The 19,869-nt window shown below is 43.3% G+C and overlaps 2 protein-coding genes across 3 annotated transcripts; one reads left to right on the forward strand and one right to left on the reverse strand.

Moving 5' to 3' along the window:
• Positions 1-78: 78 nt before the first annotated feature.
• On the reverse strand, positions 79-1,059 carry SMIM27 (small integral membrane protein 27). The gene is made up of 2 exons (XM_055124859.1): positions 915-1,059; positions 79-575 (listed from the first exon to the last, which is right to left on the reverse strand). The coding sequence occupies exons 1-2, from the start codon at positions 957-959 to the stop codon at positions 453-455; spliced, it is 168 nt and encodes a 55-aa protein (XP_054980834.1). The 5' UTR covers positions 960-1,059; the 3' UTR covers positions 79-452.
• TOPORS (TOP1 binding arginine/serine rich protein, E3 ubiquitin ligase) lies at positions 785-16,063 on the forward strand. 2 transcript variants are annotated; one of them, XM_055124843.1, is made up of 3 exons: positions 785-960; positions 2,540-2,734; positions 9,709-16,063. In XM_055124843.1, the coding sequence occupies exons 1-3, from the start codon at positions 958-960 to the stop codon at positions 12,640-12,642; spliced, it is 3,132 nt and encodes a 1,043-aa protein (XP_054980818.1). In that variant the 5' UTR covers positions 785-957; the 3' UTR covers positions 12,643-16,063. The 2 variants fall into 2 exon arrangements, with proteins under 2 accessions (XP_054980818.1, XP_054980810.1); XM_055124835.1 differs by lacking the exon at positions 785-960 and adding an exon at positions 1,186-1,585.
• The last annotated feature ends 3,806 nt before the right edge of the window (positions 16,064-19,869 follow it).

Genomic DNA, 19,869 nt, shown 5'->3' on the forward strand with positions numbered 1-19,869 from the left:
TAAGATGGAATAAATAATTACAGCTACATTTTCTGACCCATCTTGATTTGAAAACTGGATGTCAAAACGGTGTCACATGATTCTAACTTACACGCAAAATATACTAGTCTGATGTGAAGATAAGCAACAGAATGAATTTTACAAGAAATAAAAACGAATTCCACCTATTTTTGAGTTTTTCTGTGGCATTTCAGGAAGAACCCTAGGTTGTAAACCCTGTCATCCCATCTAGAATCTCCAAAACTCAAGAGCTGTCAAATCAGCGTTGCTTTGTTTCAAGAGAATATGAATGAGAAGTCTAAGTATTGGGTCAGAAAATTTAGTCACTTCCAAGGGCTGCATACAAAAATCCAGAAATTGATGTTTTTCAGATTTCTACTTTTACATCTGAATAGATGATCGGTTTGAAGTCTTAAAAAAATAATAACTGCGTAGGGTGAAATGCAGAGTAATCACAAATCTTCACTCATTCCGAAGCTTCTGTCCGGGTAATCCTTCCTTAGCTGCCGGCGAGCGGCCACCGTTGATGCATAGATGACACATCCCCAGGAGAGTAGCACGATCGCGAGGAGCAGCTAGAACAGGGGCCGGGGGAGGAGGGGGAAGAGGACCAGGCAAATTACTGTAACCTGAGGAGTGCCTCCCCACCCCCTCCCTCACGTCTCGATGACGTTGCTAAGGGACTCTACGGCCAAACTCGAATAAATCGGGTTCCGGCGACGAGGACACCCGGCTGCCCTTACGTAAGAAGCGGAAGAGCGTGTCCTCAGGAAGAGGAGGAGTCGAGGTGAGAGAGAAACGCTTAATTCGGGAATGGATTTGGGAGTATGGGGACGCTGAAGGAATAAGGGGTCCTTCTGCCTCAGGGCCTGAGAGGGTCGGCACCGTGGAGCCCCGTCGGACCCGCGACCTACCACGGAATAAATCCAGTCGAGAGTGCGGCGGCTTACGGGCCTCATGGTAAGGCAGCGGCTGCGGGGCGCGGGAACGGGCGGAAGCGTCAGGGCCTAGGATAACCTCCCGGGCGGTGGCTGCGGAATGGTGGCGGCCATCTTTCGCTCGGGCACGAGTGCCCGCCCCCTCGCCTCGCGAAGCGTTTCCCTTCGGGGAGGCCGGCCTCTTCCGCCCGGACTTGGGGCGGGATCACGTGACCCGCCCGGCCTTGCCCGCCTTTCTGGAAGGGAGGGGTTAGAGGTCCACGAGAAAAGAAATTTAAAAAAAAAATTTTTTTTAAGGCCCGAAGAGACGGGCGTGGTTGATCAGACACTTTTTTAAATTATTATTATTAATTTTTTAAGGTGCATTGCGTTTGGGGCGTAGGATGATTAATACTGCCGAGTGCATTTCAGAGTTCATTTTTTAAAAAGAAAAAGCATCCGCCGGGTACAGGGAACACCCGCTTCCAAACGCTGGAAGAATGAACCGTCCCTACCCGTCGCCCCCGCGTCTGCGCCCACATCGACGCCCGACTGATTTTCTCTGACGTAGGCAAGCAGAGGTGGTAGCGCACTTTTGCCGCGCGAGTGCCTGTAGATGTTGAGCCCTTCGAGGAACTATTGCGAGGATGTCCTGGCTTGTGGAACAGGTAGTGCTAGGGAGGAGTACGTGGCGCGGCGGGGTCTGGTTGCCAAGCGTGTCGGGGGGTGGGCTGGGGGGGGAGGATGCACAGAGCCAGAGTTAAAGGCTGGGCGCCGCGCTCCGGCCCGTGGGCGCCCGCAGCGACTTCCGCTGTGGAACGTTTGGGGCGCCTGCTCGGCTCCCTGAGGGGTCGAGGGAGCGGGGCGGGGGCCGCTGTGTAGGCCCCAATATTCGCGCTGGATCCATCCTCTCCGAGACGATCGAGAGCCGGGTTTCAGTCGGGTTTTCGTCCAGTCAGGGAGCGGGGAGAAGTCGCTATTGGGGAGAAGTAGTCTGGGGCGGGTGGGTGTGGAGGGGGACGGAAGTGGGGGTTGGGCGGAACCCTTCAGCTCCGCGTCTGAAGGTAATAATAATAACAATCCGTTTAATCCGAGTGGAGCCGATGTCTCGTCACCTAGGTGACGGGTGGGGCGGGTTTGGGATTCCATGCGAATCCGCTTCCTAGCGGGGCCCGAGCGTCGCTTGCACAAACGGTTCCTTCTCCCGTGGGCTCGAGAGAGAGAGAGACGCTTGTGTAACCACTCGCAGGGGGTTGGCGAGGCAGACAGGAGCAGGGGCGCGTCAGTCACCGTGACCCACGGGCGGGCTCGGTGGACGCCACATCGTGGTGGAGGGGGGGGCTTGAGTGGGGGCGTTTGGAACCCCGAGCGCTTTAGCTTGAAGAAGGTCTTGGGCTGGAGCGCGGCCGGGGCCGCCGCCGCCGCCGGGGAGGGTCGCGGCGCCGTTTCTGGGCGCCGCGGGGCGGTGGGGGAGGGGGGCAGGGGCCGCCGCCGGGAGGGGAGCGCGCATGCGCCCAGCCCGGCGGCCGCTGTGTTTTGAGGCGCCGGGGCGCGCCGGGCTCTGGTCGGCGCGGGGCCGCCTCCCGCCGGCCGCGATTGGTGACGGGCGCTTTACGTCACAGGGTTCGCCGCAGCCGCCGGGGTCTCCGCTGTCTCGCGAGGAGGGTGAAGCGCCCCCGCCCGCGCCCGCTCCTGAGGGCCGGCGGAGAAGTCGCCGGGTGCGTCTCCGCGGATCCTGCCGTCACCGACCGAGCCTGTTGGGCCGCCGGGAGCTCGCCGCGAGCACCCCTACCGGGCCGGAGCCGGGGGCCACTGAGGTGAGTCGTGTCGAACAGTGGGGACACGGGGGCGGTGGGAGTGGGGGGGAAAGGCCAAGCCCCGGGGAGGGGACACCCCTGGGAGAGTTGAGCTCGGACCCGGGCAGCGGCGGCTGGGACCGTGGGTGGGAGGTGGCGGGAGGCGTGTTTCTGTGGCACCCCACTTCCCGAGGGGTGCCAGCCTGGCGGGGGGCGGCAGGGGGGGGGCTTGGCACAGGAACCACCCCCTAACGCGACATCGTGGTCCAGATCCAGGGGGTAGAGGTGGCCACCTCGACTTGAGCCCCCTAACGCCCGAGCCCCTCAGTAAAGTGAGGGTAACGGCAGTTCGGGGTGCCGCGCGTGGGGCTTGTCTAGAGTCTGGCCCCCGGCCCCAAGCGCCCTGAGGAAGTGGTGGTGGTGGTGCGGGAGTTGACTCCCGTGACAGCACTCCCGGCTGTCCCCCCACCCCCCCGCCTGTCGAGTGGCCATCGGGTCAGTGCGGTTTTTCTATTGGCTGCTGATTCCTAGAAAGAAGGGGGACGGGGTAGGGGGGATTACTGATCTTAAGTGAAGAGGGAAAAGTAGAACTTCCGGTAGGTTTTTCGAGGTGAAGAGATTGGACTCCAAGATCGAGGTTCATCTGTGGTGAACTTTGAAGATTCTGCTGTGGTTTGTAGTCAACGAAATGTGGAGGAAGCCAGAATACAGAATACAAGTGCTGGGATGAGCAGCATTGGCGGGAAATGCTCACTCCTGGCCTTGCTCACTCAGGCGTCCCTTGTGGAAGGATGTGGGGGACCATATATGGTGCCAAGGAATGAATCCAGGCCTCATCCTTGCAAGACAAGCACCCTGCCTGCTGTTCTGTCGCTCCAACTTTGGAATTGCATTTTATAGGATCTGATCAATAGTTTCTCTAACTCCCATACAATATTTCAGAGTACAAGAATCACGTTTTGAGGATGCTATACTTAAACAGCTAACTGTGTTACAAAGGCCTCCTGAGCCTTTGTAATCAGTTAGGAGCAGTGGAAATGACCAAGATTAACTTTATTCTTAAATAACAAGGAAATTTTTTATTTGAAACTTTTGATAATGTACTGCTAGTTTACACAGATTGTATTGTTCCACAGGGCCACCTTTCTAGAGTGGATATTTTTCTTTACCTATCGCAGAATTGAAAAAACTTAAGGTTTTAAGAAATGACTTCCAGAACCAGAGAGACAGTACAGCAGCAGGGTGTTTGCCTTGCATGCTGCTCTAGGAGTTCCATCTTCTGCACCACATATGATCTCCTGAATCCCATTAGCAGCAATCCCTGAGTACAGAGCCAGAAGTGAGCCCCCAGAGACCAATGGGTGTGGCCCCCAAATCCTCCCAAAATGAAACTACTTTCTCTCTCACACTAATATGGTTTTGATTCTCAACTCTAGTTCTGTTTTTGAACTAATATGACTTCCCCAAATATAATTAGTAGGTTACTAAATTTTATCTACAGTTGTGTTTTAAGGAATGCTGCGGAAATATGACTTACATACTGTGATCTGTATCACAGAGTCTGTGATGAGCCTCCTAATTCTGTATTCCAAAATTTTCCCCAAAATAGGATGCAAGTTCTTTAAAATAATTTTGTTTTCATAAAGTTGTTCACAATAATTGATTACAATCAATATTTCAATACTAATCCCACCATTATTTTGTATTTTCTCAACCACCACTCAAGCCTGCCCCAGAGGCAGATGTTAAATAATTTATTTTTTATTGCTTGTTACGAATAATTTGACTAAAAATGATCCAAAAAGTTTTCTTAGAGGAAAGTGTGAAAATTGTTGTATCTCATCTTGGAGCCATTAAGCCTTGTATAAGAGATTATTACATGTTATTAGAGTTTGGAGCTGGAACGATAGCATAGCACGTAGGGCGTTTGCCTTGCACTTGGCCGACCAAGGTTCGATTCCTCTGTCCCTCTCAGAGAGCCCGGCAAGCTGCCGAGAGTATCCCACCTGCACGGCAGAGCCTGGCAAGCTACTCGTGGCGTATTTGCTATGCCAAAAACAATAACAAGTCTCACAATGGAGACATTACTGGTCCCCTCTCAAGCAAATTGATGAACAACAGGATGCCAGTGCTATAGTGACAGTGCTGTATTAGAGTTTGAGACATTGTGTGCTAATATATGTGTGTATGTATTTTTAATTGAGATCAGTCGTCTTCTACCTTACACCTCATCAAATGTGATATGCTGCTTTTGATATATCAGTGGCATAAAGTATGAGGTGTTGTGTGGCTGCATTTGTGGCCTCACACTCCTGGAATTCTAAAATTTTAAGTAGGATGCTAGAGCTGGAGTTAAATTTTTTTAACTGGTTGGTGATTTTAGGGTCTGGAGGCATCACTACAGTGTATTGCTCTCTTCGGAGATTCAGTTGTGAATTCCTGGATCATGGCCGTTAATGAGCTTATATGGCTCCCAGAAGCAGTTCGTGGGCATGACTGCCTGGAACCCAGAAGCACAGGGAGATGAGAGGAGGAGCCCATTCCTGATTCCAAGACACAAGTTTTTATCCTTGTTTTATTTGAAAATTTGGGTAAGGGGTGGTTTAGATTGATCAATTTATCCTGAAGATTTGTTATTGAGAGTGTTAAGGAAATGGTACCAAAAGAAATGATTTGTCTCCCTTATGTGGACATTAAGTTTCAGCCCTAATTCCTACAAAGCTAAGAATCCTTTATCACAGACTTCTTCTAGAACAAGCACTGAATCTGCCTTGGTAGATTTTTGCTATTTAAACCTAGAACATCTACAATGAAGACGTTACTAGTACCCGCTCGAGCAAATCGATGAACAATGGGATGATAGTGTTACAGTGCTTATTTTTCTTTTTTATGTTTAGGGTCCACACTCAGCAATACTCATGGACTACACAAGAGGGAATTACTCCTGAGGGAACCCTATGGGATGCTAGGGATTAAACCTGGGTCAGCAGCATGCAAAGCAGGCACCCTACCTGCTGTACTATCTCTCCAGCCGTAAAGGCCTATCTGTTTACCTTGTTCAAAAGCCAGCTCTTAGCTTTTTGGGAGGAAAGGTTGCACTGAAGACAAATTGAAAAGCAAGGACAGACATCTAATACTGGGTTGGGTTTTGTTTTTTTTTTTGGCCGAGATTTACGAGCAATAAAAACCCTCTCTTAGTTTCATTGGTTATTTCTGTCTTTCTAGTCTATTTATTTTGGCTGCTTATTATTCTTATTATTATTGTGGCAGAGCCTGGCAAGCTCCCCGTGGCATATTCAATATGCCAAATACAGTAACAATAACAGGTCTCATTCCCTTGACCCTGAAAGAGCCTACAATTGTTGGGAAAGACGAGTAAGGAGAGGCTTCTAAAATCTCGGGGCTGGGACAAATGGAGATGTTACTGGCGCCCACTCGAGGAAATTGATGAAAAACGGGATGACAGTGATACAGCGCCAGTAACGTCTCCATTCATCTCTGTCACATGCTAGTGTAGCCCGATGGTGTATTGGGGGCTCTTTCGGAGTAAGGGGAATGAGGACCATCATTTGTTACTGTTTTTGGCATATCGAGTACACCATGGGTAGCTTGCCAGGCTCTGCCATGTAGGTGGGATACTCTCAGTAGATTATTAAGCCATAATCTAATAAAACATTTCTAGGAAAGTCTAGGAATCCTGGAATCGGAGAATTAGTGCCAGAGGTAAGGTACCAGTGCTAGGAGGGATCTCTGTACATAGTGCCTGGAGTAAGCCTTCAGCAGTGCTCTGCTGACCTAAAAATAAAAATGACAAAAAATGCAAGCAAGCAAGCCCTTTCTCTTCCTACCAAGCAACCACCAATCTAATTTCCATGTATCGATTTGCCTGTTTGGGACATTTCATATAAAATGGTTTCATGGATGGGTGTGAAATTGCAGTTGGTGTGGAATTGGGGAGTTATGCTTCATTTGCATCTCAGCAATTGTTTTAATTTTAGTACTGATGATTTTAAAGGAATAAATCTTGTTTTCTGATTACTGTTCATTCATTTCCATTGGTTAATGTTTCTGTTTTGGTTTGGGACAGGGAGTTGGGTTACACCTGGTGATATACAAAGCTTAGTCTTGGGCCTATGCTCAGGGATCACTCTTGGCAGTGCTGGGGATCATACGCTGTGTTAGGGTTAGAACCCAGGTCTGCTGAGTACAAGGCAAGTGCCCCCATCCCATAGTCTATCTCTCTGACTCCTGGATAATGTTTCTGCTTGCCAGTCTGCAGTTAAAGGAGTGGGGACACGCGCATGCCAGCTCTGCATTCAGGGATCACTCTTGGCAGGACTGGGAGGATCATATGGGGTGCCGGGGATCAAATCTAGTTTCACCATGTTCGAGGCACACACCTTACCCACTGTACCCTACCCCCTGTACTCTGTACTCTCACTCTGGTCCCATTTAAAGATCTTGCATAGGAATTAGTACAAAGTACAACTGTAGTTTATTGTTGTTGTTGTTTTTAATGCCTATTTTAAGTGATGGTGCATTCTTTGTTTGGGGAGGCATGATTATGAGCAGGGCTTCTGGTTCTCTATTTGGGTCACTTGTGGCAGTGTTGGGAGACCACATGCCATGCTGGTGGACGAGCCCGGTCCACCACATGCAAGACAAGTGCTTTATTCCCTGTATTGCCTCTTGCACTCCTGTATCAATTTTTGAGTCATATGCTATCCAAGTAGTTAACAGGCATTAAAAAAAAAAACAGAAAAGATTAAAAAAAGTTGTTGTTGTTGTTGTTGTTGTTTTTAATTTTATTGAATCACCATGAGATAGTTACAACCTTTCATGTTTGGGTTACAATTACACAATGATCAGACACCCATCCCTCCACCAGTGCACATTCCCCACCACCAATATCCCGAGTACACCCCCCCTTTCCCTCCCTCCCCCTGCCTCTATGACAGACAATATTTCCCATGCTCTCTCTCTACTTTGGGGCATTATGGCTTGCAACACAGACACTGAGAAGTCATCAATGTTTGTTTCATTATCTACTTTCAGCATACATCTCCCATCCCAACTGGTTCCTCTGAGCATCATTTTCTTAGTGATCCCTTCTCTGTTCCATTTGCCTTCTCCCCTCTGCTCCCCTTCCAGCTATGAGGTAATCCTCCTGGCCCTTGTATCTACTGTCCTTGGGTGTCAGCCTCATGTTATGTTATTCTGTACTCCACAAATGAGTGCAGTCCTTCTATCTATGTCTGTCCCTCTCTTTCTGACTCATTTCACTTAGCATGATACTCTCCATGTCTAGAAAAGACAAGATTTCTTTAAAAATAATATTCATTTGAGATTTTATTTTGTTTGAATCCCTAGCATACTAGTAATATTCCTTAATTTGTCTAGTTTGTGATTTTTATGTGAACTGGGAATATTTCATAAATCCTAAATTTTTTATTTTTAACATTTTGGGCCAGCAGTACTTCTGACTCTGCACTCAGGGATCACTCCTGGAGGGATTCAGGGGACCATATGGGTGCTGGGGATTGGATGTGTACAAGGCAAGTACCTTGCTCTCTGGCCCCTAAAATTCTACATTTTAAAGAAATGAAAATAAAACCTATTGGGGGAAAGGGGGAATATTGGCTTGGACTCCAAGGGTTGTTCCCCCCCCTTTTCTAATCTTACTAGAGGGGCGAACTAAAATGAGTTTATAGAGTTCATATGGATTTCTTCAGTTTACAGAATTAAATTAATTCAGGCAAAACCTGTTCTGATAACCTCTCCAGTTTCTTTCCACTTTTCATTCCTTCCTCTAATGCAGCATTCTGGTCAGGGCAGTGGGTGGTGTTGGGAATCAAATCCAAGGCCTCACACAAGCATGTCAAGCGCTCTACTGCTGAACCACATTCCTGGCACAGTTTAAAGATTTGTATTTTTAGAGCTCCTCCTCCCTTGAGTGGCAAATAGAAATACTAGAATTGGGAGTGTGAGAATGCTGGGGATTTTCGTAATAACACGGTTTCAGAGTATAAAATAAATAAAACATTTAGGATTATATATTTGTAATTTATACTGCTCTATCTAAAAACATTGATATTTTCTTTTTCAGTTTAGGAAATAGATGCCTTAAATAAGCTTAATTAGAAGTTTATGGTGAAATATTTATATTTCACAATTTTGAGGGAAGAATTTAGCTTTTGTTAATTTTTTAAAGTTAAAGAATCTACTGAAAGTTATTATTTGACTAACTTGACAAAGATGGTGAAGAAAGATGAATAATAGGTTAAGGGAAACTGAAACCCACTCCCTCCGAGGGGTCCCGGTATATATATATACTCTCATATAATTTGTAAAAAATATAAATATATAAAACTATATATAGGAAAAGCTGCCAATTGAGAACTTCTGATTTTTTTGTATTTTTGTTTACTAGAGTGGGATAGTAAGGGGAAGATTAGGAGATCATTAGAAAAATCTGGTATAACCATGAAAGTTTAGTTGTTAAATCCAAGTATGAATATATGGATACTTGGTATAATTTCTTTTGTACTTTTTGTGTGCTTCCAGTATTTAACTATTAAACTGTTTTTTAAGAGAAATGAAGCTTTTTAAGAGAAAAAAATAGAATATTGTTAAATGTTTTTACAATAAAAATAGAGCTTTTTATTCATGACAATAAGAATTCTTTTACAGTAAGATAGAGACTACTGTTAATCAGCTACCTTTATAAGGGCTTTTTACTTTTTTGACAAATCACTGTTTAACCATGAAATTGAAACAGCAACAGATCCAGTCATACTCTCAGTGTGGAACCTGAATTCAATTCCAGGAAATCTTGACTTCAAGTTTGTCCTTTTAAGTGATATATTATTATGCTGCAATTTATATGTTACTGCTACCCAGCAGTTTTTATCAAAGTATGTTTTTTAGTCTTTATTTGCATCTGTTCAGATTAATTAATCAAGTTACTTATGTATTTTTCTTTTCACCTTTTACAGATAATGGCATCGGCTACCAAGGATTTTAAAATGGACAGCTTTTCACCTAAAGCTGGTACTAGCAAATTGCAACAGACAGTACCAGCTGATGCATCTCCAGATTCGAAGTGTCCTATATGTTTGGATAGATTTGATAATGTGTCTTACTTAGACCGCTGCTTACATAAGTTCTGTTTTCGCTGTGTACAGGAGTGGTCAAAAAACAAAGCTGAATGTCCCCTATGTAAACAACCTTTTGACTCTATTTTCCATTCTGTGAGGGCAGAAGATGACTTCAAGGAATATGTCCTAAGGCCTTCATATAATGGATCTTTTGCTACTACTCCTGATGTTCGAAGGTTCCGCTATCGCACAACTATGACAAGGGAACGGGAACGAGAACGGGAACGAAGTAATTCTGTTTATTCACCTAGTAGTACTGTGAATAGAAGAACAACTACTCCACCCGATAGTGGAGTAGTATTTGAAGGGTTAAGCATTCCAGCAGGACTTAGAAATAGTGACCTTATAAGACAGTCTTCACTAAGGAGACCAACTACAGTTGCAGATGAACGGTCTTTGCGGAAAATACAAGAGCAGGATATTATAAATTTCAGGCGAACTCTCTATCGGGCTGGTGCTCGTGTTAGAAATATTGAAGATGGTGGCCGCTACCGGGATATTTCTGCTGAATTTTTTCGTAGAAATCCAGCTTGTCTTCACAGATTAGTTCCCTGGTTAAAACGAGAACTGACAGTTCTTTTTGGAGCTCATGGTTCTTTAGTGAATATTGTACAGCACATCATCATGAGTAATGTTACTCGCTATGACTTAGAGAGTCAGGCATTTGTATCTGATTTAAGACCATTTTTACTTAATCGGACCGAACATTTTATACATGAATTTATCAGTTTTGCTCGATCTCCTTTTAACATGACAGCCTTTGACCAGCATGCTAATTACGATTGCCCTGCCCCTTCGTACGAAGAAGGTAGTCATTCGGATTCTTCGGTCATAACAATTTCTCCAGATGAAGCTGAGCCCCAAGAGCTGGATATTAATATAGCCACTGTTAGTCAAGCACCATGGGATGATGAAACTCCAGGACCATCTTACTCAAGCTCTGAACAGGTACATGCTGCTATATCTTCCCTTTTAAATTCTTCTGACAGTTCAGATGATGAACTTGTATCTGCAAGAGCCACATCTCAGATACAAGGAGTACAAACCAATGAGGACCTAAATAACGACAGTGATTCTTCTTCAGATAATTGTGTCATTGTTGGGTTTGTTAAACCACTAGCTGAGAGAACCCCAGAACTTGTTGAACTGTCTTCTGATTCTGAGGAATTAGGCTCTTATGAGAAAATGGAGACAGTGAAGACACAAGAACAAGAGCAGTCTTATAGTTCGGGTGATAGTGATGTTAGTAGGTGTTCTACTCCACGCTCTGTCCTTGGAAAGGATGAGCAAATAAATAAAGACCACTGTGATTCTGTTACAAGAATCAAATCGAAGAAGGAGGAAAAACGATCTACATCACTGTCATCCCCCAGAGACCTGAGCTTATCTCTCAGAGGAGACAGGGTATATTCTCCTTATAACCATAGACACCGGAGGAGGGGGCGATCAAGAAGTTCAGATTCACGCTCACAGAGTAGAAGTGATCAGAAGAATCACAGGAAGCATCATGGGAAGAAAAGAATGAAAAGCAAACGATCCAGAAGCAGAGACAGTAGCCGACCTAGAAGTAGAAGAGACAAAAAGAGATCACGAACTAGAGAGAGCAGTTGGTCCAGAAGAAGCCAAACGCTGTCCTTAAGTAGTGAAAGCACAAGCAGATCAAGGTCTCGCAGCAGTGATCATGGTAAAAGAAGATCACGGAGCAGAAACAGAGATCGTTACTACTTAAGAAATAATTTTGGAAGTAGATATAAGTGGGAGTATACCTACTATAGTAGAAATAAGGACAGAGATGGTTACGAATCATCTTACAGGAGGAGGACACTATCCAGAGCTCATTATTCCAGACAATCTTCAAGTCCAGAATTTAGAATTCAGTCCTTTTCTGAAAGAACAAATGCTCGGAAAAAAAATAATCACAGTGAAAGGAAATATTACTACTATGAAAGACACAGATCAAGGAGCTTATCTAGTAGTAGATCAAAGACTGCATCTACAGGACCTGACCGGGTAAGAAATGAAAAACCTGGAGGGAAACGAAAATACAAAACACGTCATTTGGAGGGTACTAGTGAAGTGCCTCAGACATCTCGAGACTTTGCCTCGAAAGTAAAGGAGAGTCATTACCAAAAGTCTTCATCAAAATTGGATGGAAGCTACAAAAATGAGAGTGACAGCTTTTCAGACAGCCGATCATCAGACAGAGAAACAAAACAAAAGAGGAAAAAAAGGAGAACCCGGAGCCTAAGTGTAGAGATAGTCTATGAAGGAAAAGCCACCGATACAACTAGACATCATAAAAAGAAAAAGAAGAAACACAAGAGGAAGCATAGGAAACATCACGGGGATAATGCTTCACGTTCTCCAGTTGTCATCACTATTGATAGTGATAGTGATAAGGATTCTGAAGTAAAGGAGAATACAGAATGTAACAATAGTGGTCCTCAAGACCCTTTACAGACTGAGTTTTTGGCTCCGTCCTTGCAACCAGTTGAAACTAAAGATGTAGTTACAATAGATGATGAATTTGGTGTTCTGGACAGGGAGTGTGACATTACTTCACTCGACACTAACAGAACTGTAAATAGTACTCCACCCCAGATAACTTCAGTTGAACAAACTCTTGATGTTAGAGAAGAAAGCACCTTTACCTCTGACTTGGAGAACCAGCCGAGTAATGTGTCTATTCAAACTGAGCCATCATTACAATTGCCATCTCCACGGACATCATTAATGCCAGTGTCTCTTGGTGGAGACTGTGATTTGTCTTAAATTTGCCAAAGCATCTCATTAAGATTTCTGATGTTAAGGAAAGAAAGGAAAAATGTCATTAACTTAAGTCAGTCTACTTAAAGAGGACTGACTGACAGTGAAAACTCTTCCCCCTTAAAATATTTTGTGTTTCTTTGTGTTAAAACTTTGTAAAAATCATTATTTGTTCAAAAAGTATGTATGTTCCCGCCTCAGAGATAAGCACTTTTAAGTAGAGAAAATGATATTGCTAGTGGTTTATTTAAAACTTGGGATCCTTTTTAAGTAAAAAAATTGTAAAGTTTAGAAGTTATTTCATAAAGCCATATGGTATTGACATATTTTTAAAGTAGTCAGTGGTATTTTTGGATTTTTTTTTTTTTGCAAGTTATTCTGGATATGTGCTATAAGCTAGGAGAATCCCTTTGAACAGGCTTTATTTTTCTTGAAATTTTGTATTATTCAAAACCATTACTTAAGGTTAAATTCAAGCATTTTATTCTGCAGTGTATCTTAACATCTGCCAAAAGAAAATTTTTAAGATTTCCTTTATATACTTGTTTATCTGGACCTCCAGTAAAACAAATGTGTATTCAACAAAAGGGAAAATAAAACAGTAACACCTTAAAACCAAGAACCTAGAAATTTTCCTATGCAGTATTATGTTTTTTAAAAATTAGATTATTCTAGTAGATTTATAATCTTGAAAAGAGTTGAGGATATACTTGTGTCATAAAAACGGTCCCTTTTCAGGTGATTTGCATTAACTGGTCAGTTCACATAATTTTAATGATTATAGTTAATCTGATTATGAGAAGTGTGTTCTATAACAAAATGCACTTATACAGCATTTGGCTTACTAAAAACAAAAAAGACATTTGCTAGTCTTTTTTTATACCAGTAGTCCTTCATTGGGTGTTTGTGTTTTTATTTAAGCCTGTTGTAGGGATGACAAAAATGCTTCTGATTAATACCTTGAGGTGGGATTTCCAGTGAACATCCAAATTTAGCCTTCAATCTGCTCAAAATGGATGGATAAATATACTGGATTGGATCAGTAGGTGCTATAGATTTTTAAAACCTAAGACCTTCTTTCTGCTTTGAGGGAGCTTCTACCTATTAACATTTTGGCTTAATATTGTTTTGGTTTTTTACTTGCTTATCTGAATTCAGTGTTTCATGAGACATTTTGTTTTACCTCAGGCTTTTTGTGGTTTTTAACCTTTATGATTTGGAAGTGAAATACAGTCAACCCTTTTCACTTGCCCCTCTACCGTAGGTCAATGGGAAAACTTATTAATACTTTTACTTCATAGTTAAGTAGGCAAGTTTGGCCTCCTCTGAGAAGTAATCTTGTGTGGTGGTTATAAAGGAGCAAACTGGCATTCATACTTTGCTGTCTTGGGTCTGGACACCTTGATTAAGTAAGTGCCTCATTGAACTTGGAAAGAATTTTAGATGGTGCTTCGGTGCAGTTCCCACAAAGAACATTTCACTAACTCCACTGTTCAAATGGGTGAGGAAATGAGGAGTAGAGGTGTTTCTTATCACAAATGGGATTTCATCAGGATTCAGAAAATGGGTTCATTTCTAACATTAAGTTCCTTAGGCTTTTGTATAATTGAGAAGATGAAATTATTGATAATGTAGCTGTCACCAAAGCAGAATTTGTATATACATGTATAGTGATTTAGGAAAGCACAGTGGAAATGAAATCATTACTTGTGTACATAGCCTTCATTCAGAGGTTCAGAAAAGAAGTAACCAAATTGTGGCAAAATGTTTAAAAGTTGGTTAATCAGTAAAACTGGGATTCTTTTTGTACTGTTGTAAATATTTTTGTATGTTCAAAATAATTTTAAAATGTTGAAATTACCTCTTTAAGCCTCTCAGGGTACTTATATGAGAGTGTTATATCAGAGTGAGTTAGTCATAATTACTTGGGCCCCCTCAAGGTCCCCAAACAAACATACAGTAGTTATTAAAGCTACTCTCTCTGGGAGAAGAAATCTAGGTAAGTTGCACATTTAAAAGTCTAAGCCTGTAGAAATAAGAATCTTTGAAATGCACAGTTGAGGAAGCCTTGGTCAATTCGCAGAAGGGGATATAAAACCAACGGAAATCGGCTTTTTTTTTTTTTTTTTTTTTAACCAGGAAGAGAGATGGGGAGGAGTCCCTGACTCTTAACATGGAAAGTTACAGTCATCACCGGTATGGCAAAGCTTATTCAACAAAAAAGGAGATCTAGAGTGCATGTAAATGGATTTGAATTTGAATTTCTATTGAAGCAGGCAAATTGTACTCTAAAACAGGAAGTTAAAAATGGACAGACGTGATTCTGGATAAGTAAATTTGTGACCTAGTTCATGCTCTAAAGCCTCTTGATGATAGAGAAACAATACTAGCTCTGAGAATAAAGAAATCCACGAATAGGATCGGACTTGAGAAAACTATTGGAAAATCCCCTCAGAGGGAGGAGGAGTGCAGTTTAAGAATTGGTGAGGGTCATCTGGGTATGACATCTGTCACTCCATTGATCATGTTGATTTGGCCTATCTGACCAGGTAGGGAGTTGTCCCATATGCCTCTCTCCCGAAGCCGCATACTTAGTGAAAGAGGATGGGGTCAAAGGTACATGAGTAGCTGCCTAGAACCTCCAAGCAAGAGCCCTAGAACTGCTGAGGCCTTATTTTGAAGGTGAAGTGTATATGTGCTTGCAGGACAGCAAGAAGTGTGGATTTTTTTTTCTGATTACAACATTAAGCAAAAACAACAGACTATCAATGTTTATACAAAAGCTGAATATAATGATAAAGCAGAAGTATATGGGGACCAGGTAAACAGATTTAGCTTTGAAGTTTGGAGTAGTAAAATAAGGTGTCAGAGGAATGAGGGAGATAACTGGCTGGTTAAAGCATTCTGTCATCTGATAAAAGGAACAAAAGCTATGAGATTACCCATTCATCTGGAGAACAGGGGTATGCCAGAAGATTTACAGTATTTCAAGTTGGTATACTGGGGAGCAAGGATTAAGATCTTCAAAAAGTACTTTAGCATTGGACCAGAGTGTTCATACAGGGTTAAAGCAAATGCCTTATAGGCATTCAGTCTCTTTGGTCGCTGACCCCCAAGCACCACTGGGTGATCTGGGTAGTCCCCAGCAGTACATCTTGTGCTGTCACATTGACCTACCAGTCATCTAGGCCAAGAACAATCGATAAGGGTTTCTGGGACACCTCAGCACAACTTGGAAGCCCCCAACTCAATAAATATGTTTTGACCTTTGATCTCTATTTGTATTCTGCCACAGCTGGCATATGCACAGAGAAGATAATCAAGACTGATAAACAATAACGTTCTTTGGATTTTTAGTCAATTGCCAGTATGTATTTGAAAATAAGTGGGATGTCAAAAAGGTGCACTAAAATGGGCTGTCTCAGTGTCACAATGATTAGCATGATTTTTTCCTACTTCAATGCATCAATATATCAATGCAAGGATATAAAAGTCACTGAATATATGAGGAAAGTAAGAGGCAAGAAAAATGGCATTCAAATTTGGCAGGACACAAGTCCTAATTCATCCTTGTGGTGGCCACACCTGTGATGTTTGGCAGATCCTTAGATAATGTACAAGGGGCAGAAAGTAATTCCAGTAATACCAACTAGACTGCCTTTCTGCTCATGACCATCTGCACTTGAAATAGCTCAGAGAATGTCCTAGGCACAGGGATATTGGGGTTTTATCTGGAAGGAGTCAGGGTTGGTTCTGGTGGCAGAGCTCAGGAATCTCTTGGCTCTGCACTTGGGGATCATTTCTGGCAATGCTCGGGGTACCCAAGCCCAGTGCCAGGAGTGGTCTACATGGGACCAACACCGCTGCCCCCTCCCCAAACAGGAAAAAATATATCATTTTTTTCTTTACTTGATTTTTAACTCAATTCCTGTGCCAAAGGTGGTACTCTATGCAGCAGAACCTGTTCTTACATGTACCCCACTGTTACCTTTGTGTAATCATTAAACCAAGATGTTTAATCATTAAAGCAAGATGTTGTTCTGGGTGCAGCCACAAATATCTAGTAAGAGTTTTAGAACACAGAACTAGACAGTAGAATCTTGACCCAACTTTATCAATCTCTTCTTGCTTTCATACCCAGGGCAATGATTCTCTGGACTGTGTTAAATTCCTCCCTTGAAATACCCTTCAACATTCTTGCCCTTCCTCCCTCATATAATTTATAGATCAGCAAACCTGCAAATCAAGCACAAATATTTTAGGGTTTATTTTTTTATTATGTGCAGTATGTTAACATTTGGGTGCCACTCACCCAATACTTTCAAAGTCTGGAAATAGTTTTGGCTGATAGCCTGCATAAAATTAGACCACGGTGGTAGCTTTGACCTGCAACATGTATGTTCATCATCTAGCAGAACCTTAATCTGGGATGAACCCAACTTGTGTATGCTTATATGTATCCTGCTAGATGTTCCCATAGAAAATCAATAACTGCAGTTTGGTATCACAAATCACCAGTCTGTGTCCTATAACGCATTAGTGAGCGTTTCTTGTCATTTTGCTCAATATGTCTGTTTTGTATCATTCCCTCTTCAAACCACAGTCTCATTTCTACCACACACTTTCTTTGATTGGGTACTTAGAGTGCCATGCCCCAGCAAACAAATCCCACCTGTTTATCAGAAATAACCCTGTAGCATTATAATAGTCACATGGACTTCTAGCAGATCTTGTCTTCAGTGGATGGTGGAGGTATTCATCAAGGATGACCTCAGCTAGTAATACTGAGCTCTCAAGATGCTCTGTCACCATCTCGTTTGCCTCAGCTTTTTTTTTTTTAACTTTTTGTTTTGGAGTCACATCCAGCAGTACTCAGGGCTTACTCCTGGCTCTGTGCTCTGGGAACTACATGTGTGCTGGAGATAGAATCTAAATCAACTACATGCAAGGCCTTATCTGTCCTGTCTTTCTGATCTAACTAAACTTGTTTATTTCTTAATCAGAAGTGTATATAAAAACAAAAATGTGAAGTTTATTGAAGTCTGGGTTCAGGATTGACACACTTTTAGTAACTTTAATAAGATTATAAGACCAAACCAAATTCATGGGGAGAGGAAAAAACTGCACTGTTGGTGGAAGGAGCTGCAAAATTAAGTTGCTACAAATGATGTAAACACCGGGGACAGTGAAGAAGTGTAACATCCTTCACTAAGTGGATGAGGCCTCTCAACCTCAAGTCCTCCCTGCCAAACTTCTCTGTGCAATCAGAACTATCTGGAGGGTTTGTTAAAATAGATTGCTGTCCAGCCCACCACTTTATTGATTCAGAGGTCTGCTATATCAAACTTCTGTTTTTCGAACAAGTTTTCAGATGTTTCTGATGCTTCAGACTTTTCAAATCAGTAATCAGGGTCATTGCTTTGTATGACTCTGGGTTCACTAATCTTCAGTGTAATAAGAATATACATAAAAGTATATGCATATATACATATGCCAAAGACCCCCGGAACCCCCAGCCACAGCCATGCTCACTCAAGGCCCCTCTCCACACTTTCAGACAAGTCTCACTCATGAAGGAACCGGCAGAGGAAGCCAGGTGTGTGAGACCCGGGGCTGAGATCTCCAAGCCTGCTTGGATCAGGACTGGGCCTCCTCCACCCAAACCCCCCATTTTTCAGTAGCATGGCAGCCACACCCACAAACTTGTTCGCACCCCCCCCCCACCTCAATCCCATCAACTGCCAAGATTCAGGGACTATAAAACAATGCTCTCGGAAGTATGCAGCAGCATTTGCAGCCACACGACCTCTTATAGCCTAGTTCTCCCTCTCAGAGAACTTGGCAAGGTACCAAGAGCATCCTGCCTACACGGCAGAGCCTGGCAAACTCTCCATGGTGTATTCGATATGCCAAATATAGTAACAATGATGGGTCTTATTCCCCTTACCCTGAAAGAGCCTCCAATGGGGCACCTCTGGGAAAAACAAGTAAAGAGAGGCTGCTAAAATCTCAGGGCTAGGACAAATGGAGACGTTACTCACACCCACTCAAGAAAACTGATGATCAATGGTGTGACAGTGTTACAGTGGTGTGTGTGTGTGCGTGTGTGTGTGTGTGTGTATGTATGTATATATATATATATATATATATATATATATATATATTGCTTTTTGGGTCACACCCAGCGATGCTTATGGGTTAGTTACTCCTGGCTCTGCACTTAGGAATTACTCCTCACTGTGCTAGAGGGACCATATGGGATACCAGGGATCGATCCTGGGTCGGCCACCTGCAAGGCAAACACCCTACCTGCTGTACTATCGCTCCAGCCCGAATATTATCAATTGTACTTTTTCTTTGATCTTTTTTTTGGTTTGGGTTCTGGGTCCACACCCAGTGGTGGTGTACTCAGAAGTCACTCCTGGTGATGCTGGGTTTCCGCCCTGGGTCAGCTGTGTGCAGTACAGACACCAAACCTCTGTACTATCTCTCTTAAAATTTTGTCATTCTTAAAGATTCAACTGAGAGATGGGATAGAATTCAATGTGTAAGTTGTAATGTGGCCGTAGGTACTACAGAGTTTGATTCCCAGAACCCTATATGGTACCCTGAGTACAGAACCAGGAGTAAGCCCTGAGCACTGCCAGGTGTACCCCCTCATCAAAAGAAGAGAAAAGAAACGTGACACTCCAGAAAGGTAGTCCCTCACCTCTGTAATAATTTTTCCAACTTCCATTATTTTTTTCACTTGCTTTCTTCGTATCACTTCACATTTGGAAATTACCTAATTTTTAAATTTGTTTTATAGTTTTGGGCCACACACCTGGCTCTGTGCTCAGGAATCACACCTAGCAGTGCTCAGGGGACCATATGGGACGCCAGGGATCGAACCCAGGTCAGCTGTGTACAAGGCAAGCCCCCTACCCACTGTACTGTATTCTGTTCCCATAATTTTTTGTATTTGTATATTTCTGTCTTCCTTTACCAACTCTGAGCTTCTTTCTTTTTTTTTCTTTTTTTTTGGGTCACACCTGGCGGTGCACAGGGGTTACTCCTGGCTCTGCACTCAGGAGTCACCCCTGGCGGTGCTCAGGGGACCATATGGGATGCTGGGAATCGAACCCGGGTCGGCCGCATGCAAGGCAAATGCCCTACCTACGCTGTGCTATCGCTCCAGCCCCTGAGCTTATTTCTTAATGAAAGCTCAGAGTCTTTTACTAACCCTGAGCTCAT

The sequence above is a fragment of the Sorex araneus genome, chromosome 1, assembly GCF_027595985.1.
Source record: "Sorex araneus isolate mSorAra2 chromosome 1, mSorAra2.pri, whole genome shotgun sequence".
Classification (NCBI taxonomy): domain Eukaryota; kingdom Metazoa; phylum Chordata; class Mammalia; order Eulipotyphla; family Soricidae; genus Sorex; species Sorex araneus.